This window comes from Megalops cyprinoides, chromosome 19 (assembly GCF_013368585.1).
Source record: "Megalops cyprinoides isolate fMegCyp1 chromosome 19, fMegCyp1.pri, whole genome shotgun sequence".
Taxonomy (NCBI): Eukaryota; Metazoa; Chordata; class Actinopteri; order Elopiformes; family Megalopidae; genus Megalops; species Megalops cyprinoides.
The window spans coordinates 425,001-432,500 of record NC_050601.1 but is presented as its reverse complement, the minus strand read 5'-3'; the positions used below and the strand labels follow the sequence as shown (position 1 = coordinate 432,500).

At 49.1% G+C, this 7,500-nt stretch overlaps 2 protein-coding genes across 2 annotated transcripts in view; one reads left to right on the top strand and one right to left on the bottom strand.

The window, feature by feature from the left end:
- The window catches only part of si:dkey-114l24.2 (uncharacterized protein LOC107990273 homolog), a 5,603-nt gene extending 4,461 nt beyond the window's left edge, over nucleotides 1-1,142 (top strand). The window contains exon 4 of the mRNA XM_036553406.1: nucleotides 834-1,142. Within this exon, the coding sequence (XP_036409299.1) occupies nucleotides 834-893 (60 nt within the window). The 3' untranslated portion in view covers nucleotides 894-1,142. The remainder of the gene's footprint in view (nucleotides 1-833) is intronic.
- The window catches only part of LOC118795055 (dedicator of cytokinesis protein 7-like), a 44,915-nt gene that overhangs the window by 30,883 nt on the left and 6,532 nt on the right, over nucleotides 1-7,500 (bottom strand). Inside the window, exons 3-12 of the mRNA XM_036553407.1 lie at nucleotides 7,226-7,401; nucleotides 6,305-6,373; nucleotides 6,101-6,224; nucleotides 3,232-3,444; nucleotides 3,028-3,113; nucleotides 2,860-2,926; nucleotides 2,343-2,492; nucleotides 2,002-2,082; nucleotides 1,138-1,294; nucleotides 722-846 (exon numbers count right to left, since the gene is read on the bottom strand). Coding sequence (XP_036409300.1) covers nucleotides 722-846; nucleotides 1,138-1,294; nucleotides 2,002-2,082; nucleotides 2,343-2,492; nucleotides 2,860-2,926; nucleotides 3,028-3,113; nucleotides 3,232-3,444; nucleotides 6,101-6,224; nucleotides 6,305-6,373; nucleotides 7,226-7,401 — 1,248 coding nt within the window. The remainder of the gene's footprint in view (nucleotides 1-721; nucleotides 847-1,137; nucleotides 1,295-2,001; nucleotides 2,083-2,342; nucleotides 2,493-2,859; nucleotides 2,927-3,027; nucleotides 3,114-3,231; nucleotides 3,445-6,100; nucleotides 6,225-6,304; nucleotides 6,374-7,225; nucleotides 7,402-7,500) is intronic.

Here is a 7,500-nt window from a genome sequence, read left to right as displayed (position 1 = left end):
AGTGAATTATTAGTCCTCACTGCAGAACATCATGAAATCACCACGCAAATGACCATGGAAATCACCAAATCTGCATAGATGCTTCTGAGAAAATACAGCAGCTCTGAAAGCAAGTGGAGCCTTTTCAACACTTCAGTATAACATGAGAGGAGTTAAAAATGTCAGTATCACATATTTTAAAAAGGAAAAATACCACAGAGTGCTTACTTCAAAGGCATTTTTTCTAAGATTATTCATCAGCTAACATCAGTTAATGTCAGCTAACACAGAACAAGCAAACCAGCCATAAGGATTACAATATTCCAACATACTAAAAAAGCATGTATTTCAACAACCTTGTTAAAATTGTAAACAAAATGTATTTTGAACAAAGTATGGATTGTTATAAAGATTTCTAAAATAAATGACAAAACTCTTTAAAATCAGATGCCCACATTCAGACTGTGCTTTCCAGTGCAGGCCATAAATCATGCCGGAACAAGATTGAACAATTTTGCTTTTTTTGCGCCCCCTGCTGTTCAGACAATGTAATTAAAGCGGAAGAGGGTGCATTTTGGATGTGTTCTGTAGAGATTAACAGCGTAACTATAAGACATGGATGGCAGCTGATATGGCACAGCACTGTTCAGCTCCACAGTGCAAATCGTCAGGTTTCTGAGGGGTAATATGGGGTTTCAAGTTACATCTTGTACAGTTCGTTTAGTTTTATTTTGTTAATCACCTGTTTAAAGAAGTTAGTGACAGTAAGAGTGGCAGGGCGAAAGGATGCAAAGTTACACATCTCCTCTCCCACACTCATCCGCTCAAATCCTTTCTTCTTCCTCTCATTCCAGGTTCCCTTGCGTTCTGGGCAGAAAGAAAAGCAAATACGCACGCATCACATACAATCCTAAATTCCTCTTTCCCAGTAACACCGCCATCTACCAGACAGGACATTAAGTGAGTGTGAGGGTGTGAATGCATATGAGATACTACTATTCATTTAAACATGATTGGGCAATAAAAAATTCTGTGTATTTGTGTGTATGCATGCATGTATGTGTGTGAGTATCTGTTGCTATGCAGCTTCACCGGGACGTGGAGGATGAGGACCGAGCAGAGTTAGGGTTAGGGGTCGGGTGTTGGGGGTGAGGGTACCAGAGTCAGAGTCAGAGTCAGCCCGTTCCAGCCCCCCGGCGCTGCTGACGATGTTGAGCAGGTGGATGGCGGTCCAGGCAAACGGCATTCGGTACCGACCCAGACGAGAACAAGCCTGTTCTGCTTGCACACGCAACTTCTCCAACCTCTCCTTATGCTGGTGGGAGAGAGAGGGGGGGGAAGAGAGAGGGGGGGGGGGGGGAGAAAGAGAGAGAGGGAGAGAGGGAGAGAGAGGGAAAAAGGGGGGAGAAAGAGAGGGAGAGGGGGAAAGAGAGAGAGAGGGAGAGAGGGAGAGGGAGAGGGAGAGGGAGAGAGGGAGGGAGAGGGGGAAAGAGAGAGAGAGAGGGAGAGGGAGAGAGGGAGAGGGAGAGAGGGAGAGGGAGAGAGGGAGGGAGGGAGAGAGGGAGGGAGGGAGGGTTAGGGTTAGGGTTAGGGTCTCCCTGCACACATACACTGCCACACACACACACAAATATGACATGTAGGAAGGTGCACAGTAGTAATGAATATTGCAAAAATGCAAATCCTCTTATTTTTTTTCCTCTTAATTACAAAAGCCACTGTGTGATCTGGTGGCTGTCATGCCACTAACCACCTCTGTGTAACGTCACGCACACATCATACACACACAATCATCATACACGCACACATCATACACACACAATCAACATACACGCACACATCATACACACACAATCAACATACACGCACACATCATACACACACAATCAACATACACGCACACATCATACACACACAATCATCATACACGCACACATCATACACACACACATGCATGCATTTGCACACACGCACGGATACACATTCACACACTGGTGGAAGGCAGTGAGGAAGATATCATACCTTAGAGGAATCCGAGTCCTTCATGACCATGTAGGGCTCACAGCATTCAGCAATATCGCCCTGCTGCAGAACCTTCTCCAGCTACGAGACAAAGCACACACATCATACACACACAGTCACACACATCATATACACTCACACACAGTCACACACATCACACACACACACACACACACACACACACACACACACACATCATATACACTCTCTCTCACACACACACACACACACACACACACACACACACACAGCATACACACATCCGCACACACACAGTCACACTCACATCATTCACACAGTATGACCCCCACAGAATCAGCACTAAAAAGATTGTGTGGCACCTTTATGACCAGGAAGATGTCTGTGGAGGGGTAGGTGATGGAAAAGATGGCGGAGCGGGCCAGGGTAGAGATGGCCACGTGGGGGGTGTGGGGCCGTAGCAGTGCCTTCACCTGATCTGAGTTCAGGTCAAAGTAGAAGTTCTCTGATATCTGAGAAAAAACAGGAATATATTATATTATATTATATTACATTATATTATATTACATTATATTATATATATATATATATATATATATATATATGCGCATCTTACACACACACACTCTTGTGTCTTGCAGAAATATTCAGACACTTGACCAATTCCCAACTTCCCAAGAAATGTGAAAATGAACAACAGCATAATATTTATGTGACGTTAATTGCATTAGGACACACAACTTGCCATGTCTCCCATAAATAAACAAGTGTAATTATAAATGCCTTGTTTTATTCAGAAATGTTAAGGCTGTTAGGCAACTTACAGGAATGTGAACACACACAACCACACAATACTGAATGCATTAGCAACACTGTTACCTTCTTCTTCTCCTTCACATCATACAGAGCCAAAATTCCAAAGATGGGTTCGATTTCTATTTCAAATCTGCAAAATAAAGAGGAAATGATGCGTCCGAGTCGTGGAGCCGTCACACAGCACATCAGCGTCACACAAACAGCTGAGGACAGGCGTGTCACTCCACTCACTTCAGAGAGAGACACTTGACCATGATCCTCTGGCCGGAGTGCTCCTTAGGGACCTCAGGCAGAGTGCAGCGCTCCACAGCTTCATCCTGCAGGGAAAACACATACACGTCAACAACCTCTCCTGCACTGTGCCGTTTCAGACAGCAGGGGGCACTGTGTGAACAACCTCTCCTGCACTGTGCCGTTTCAGACAGCAGGGGGCACCTCATCGGGGGCGGGGAAGAGCCCCAGCAGGTCGGGGTGGCGGCCATGCCGGCGGGCCTGGGCGTTGCGCCGGTCCATGTCCTCGGCCGCTGTGCGCTCCAGCACCGACGGCAACAGGCTGTCTGCACTGCAGCTCTTCAGGTCAAAGATACTGGAGGCCCAGCTGCCCCGCGGGGCGTCGTCCAGAGAGACAGAGCGCCGCTTCGCATCCTCCTGAGAGAGAGACACACACACACTGCCTCAGGTCCTTACAGAGAGAGAGAGACACACACACACACACAGTGCCTCAGGTCCTTACAGAGAGAGAGAGACACACACACACACACACACAGTGCCTCAGGTCCTTACAGAGAGAGAGAGACACACACAGTGCCTCAGGTCCTTACAGAGAGAGAGACACACACACACACAGTGCCTCAGGTCCTTACAGAGAGAGAGAGACACACACACAGTGCCTCAGGTCCTTACAGAGAGAGAGACAAACACACAGTGCCTCAGGTCCTTACAGAGAGAGAGACACACACACAGTGCCTCAGGTCCTTACAGAGAGAGAGAGACACACACACAGTGCCTCAGGTCCTTACAGAGAGAGAGACAAACACACAGTGCCTCAGGTCCTTACAGAGAGAGAGACACACACACAGTGCCTCAGGTCCGAACAGAGAGAGAGAAACACACACACACAGTGCCTCAGGTCCTTACAGAGAGAGAGAAACACACACACAGTGCCTCAGGTCCTTACAGAGAGAGAGAGAAACACACACACACACACAGTGCCTCAGGTCCTTACAGAGAGAGAGAAACACGCACACACTGCCTCAGGTCCTTACAGAGAGAGAGAAACACACACACAGTGCCTCAGGTCCTTACAGAGAGAGAGAGAGAGAAATACACACACACACTTCCTCAGGTCCTTACAGAGAGAGAGACACACTGACTCGACTACATAGCCTTGAAAAGCCAAGAGCTGAATATAGGAAGGAGCCCACTGAGCCAATTTGTCCTGAGACTCATTTAACAACAGCGCACATCACAGAGGCTCAGGACAATGACACAATAGCCAGAAGCATTAGACCCAACAAAATTTCAGCCACTGAAAAGGAAAATTACATTAACCATTGGAAAGAAGTGACTAAAACACCACACAAATTACAATGCTATTCGGCCCTAAAACGTGAATATACAACAGCTACTTACCGGAGTACAGTAAAAGACGTGAAACTCAGGAAAACCTTGACCATGTACAGACTCAGTGAGCACAGCCTCGCCATTGAAAAAGGCAGACACAGGCAGACCTGGCTGCCCAGAGAGGAGAGGCTGTGCTCGCACTGCAGTCTGGGGGCTGTAGAGACAGAGCTGCACTTCTTAACCGAATGCACTAAATATGCTGAAATTAGAGAATCTTCATTTAATAAATTCTACTCAATCCTCCCTGAGTTTCAAAACTACACGCATGAGGAAAAATTACCACACATTCTGGGAGAGAACAAGGATTTGGCCACTCTAGCAGCAAAATTTATAGCAGCTTGTCATAACCTGAGGGACAGCCAGTGAGGCCACCCATAAGAAAACACCAGCTCCATTTCTGTGTGTGATTATTATTGGAAGGGTCCTGTTTTGTGTTCAACATAATTGTCCCTTTTTCCTTTTTTTTAAAAATTTTTAATTTTTTTTTATTTATTTATTATTATTTTTTTAGTGTGTGTGTGTGTGTGTGTACATGGCTTTGGCAATAATGTTGTTGTAACGTTCATGCCAATAAAGCTTTCTTGAATTGAAGAGAGAGAGAGAGAGAGAGAGAGAGAGAGAGAGACTGCCTCTCAAGTCCTCAGGGCTACCGGACTGAGAGGAGGGAGACCTTTCTCCAGCACCAGCTTAATTGGATAGAGCTACTGCCAATCAATAAATGAACACTATGATTGGAGAACATATCACTGACCTGCCGCCACTGCTGTACAAGTGATGGTGAGCACTACAGACGAGAGCAGGGTGATGAAGAAAGCATTATAAAACCCTGGAGCTTCAGCTTCAGCGTCTACCCACACCTCCACACTCTCCCACAGCCCTCAGCTTCAGCTTCTACCCACACCTCCACACTCTCCCACAGCCCTCAGCTTCAGCGTCTACCCACACCTCCACACTCTCCCACAGCCCTCAGCTTCAGCTTCTACCCACACCTCCACACTCTCCCACAGCCCTCAGCTTCTACCCACACCTCCACACTCTCCCACAGCCCTCAGCTTCTACCAACACCTCCACACTCTCCCACAGCCCTCAGCTTCAGCGTCTACCCACACCTCCACACTCTCCCACAGCCCTCAGCTTCTACCCACACCTCCACACTCTCCCACAGCCCTCAGCTTCTACCCACACCTCCACATGCTCCCACAGCCCTCAGCTTCAGCTTCTACCCACACCTCCACATGCTCCCACAGCCCTCAGCTTCAGCTTCTACCCACACCTCCACACTCTCCCACAGCCCTCAGCTTCAGCTTCTACCCACACCTCCACACTCTCCCACAGCCCTCAGCTTCAGCTTCTACCCACACCTCCACACTCTCCCACAGCCCTCAGCTTCAGCTTCTACCCACACCTCCACACTCTCCCACAGCCCTCAGCTTCAGCTTCTACCCACACCTCCACACTCTCCCACAGCCCTCAGCTTCTACCCACACCTCCACACTCTCCCACAGCCCTCAGCTTCAGCGTCTACCCACACCTCCACACTCTCCCACAGCCCTCAGCTTCAGCGTCTACCCACACCTCCACACTCTCCCACAGCCCTCAGCTTCAGCGTCTACCCACACCTCCACACTCTCCCACAGCCCTCAGCTTCTACCCACACCTCCACACTGCTGTCGTTGCATACCTGGTCGTCATGGCGATCAGCAGCTATCTCGTCCAGCTCAAAGGTCTGCCTGGCCAGGCCTCGTTGTCTGTCTCTCTGCCGCTCGGAGGCGTGGGGGGTCTGGCTGGTACTGAGGTGCTGGTACCTACAACCATTGTGCTCATGATCATCATCATCCTCACCACCACCTTCATCAGCGCTGCAGTTGTGACGGCCGAGACTCACTTTCTCTGTATGATGAGCCAGGGCTCAGTGTAAACACTCAGGGCGTCCCTCACTCTGGGGTCCAGTGAGCTACACACAAAACACCACACCCCTCCATTAACACACGATCAGCACCAGCATGAACATGGCTGCATGTGTCTGTGTGTTAGTGTGTGTGTGTGTGTGTGAGAGTGTGTGTGGTTGTGTGTGTGTGGTTGTGTGTGCGTGGTTGTGTGTGCGTGAGTGTGTGCGTGAGTGTGTGTGTGTGCATGTGTGCGTGTGTGTGGTGTGTGTGTGTCTGTATGTGAGTGTGTGTGTGTGTGTGTGTGTGTGTGTGTGTGTGAGTATGTGTGTGTGTGTGTGTGTGTGTGTCTGTATGTGAGTGTGTGTGGTTGTGTGTGTGCATGAGTATGTGTGTGTGTGCATGTGTGCGTGTGCGGTGTGTGTGTGTGTCTGTATGTGAGTGTGTGTGGTTGTGTGTGTGCGTGAGTATGTGTGTGTGGTGTGTGTGTGTAAGTATGCGTGTGTGTGCGTGTATATGTGAGAGTGTGTGTGTGTGCGCATGTGTGCGTGTATATGTGAGAGTGTGTGTGCGTGAGTATGTGTGTGTGGTGTGTGTGTGAGTATGCGTGTGTGCGCGTGTATATGTGAGAGTGTGTGTGCGTGAGTATGTGTGTGTGGTGTGTGTGTGAGTATGCGTGTGTGTGCGTGTATATGTGAGAGTGTGTGTGCGTGAGTATGTGTGTGTGGTGTGTGTGTGAGTATGCGTGTGTGTGCGTGCGTGCGTGCATGTGTGCGTGTGTGTGTGTATGCGTGTGTGTGCGTGTATATGTGAGTGTGTGTGTGTGTGTGTGTGTGTGTGTGTGTGTGTGTGTGTGTGTGTGTGTGTGTGTGTGTGTGTGTGTGAGTGTGTGTGTGTTAGCGCGTGAGTGTGTGTCTCACCCCTCCTCAGGCTGATTGGGCTCCAGGGTGCTGCTCTCTCTGTCCTGCAGGATTAGCTGCAGGTCGTCGGGGGGAAACTCCAGCAGCAGCTGCAGGGGCCCAGGCTCCGCCCCGGGGGCGTGGCTACTCACATAGTCCTCAAAATCCAGAGGCTCCACCACCTCCGTCAGGGGAACCTCAACACAGAGGGAAGAGATTCGGACCCTAAAACATACCGGCCCTAAAAGATTCCGACCCTAAAAGATGCCGGTGTAGTATCCATATTCATACAGGCA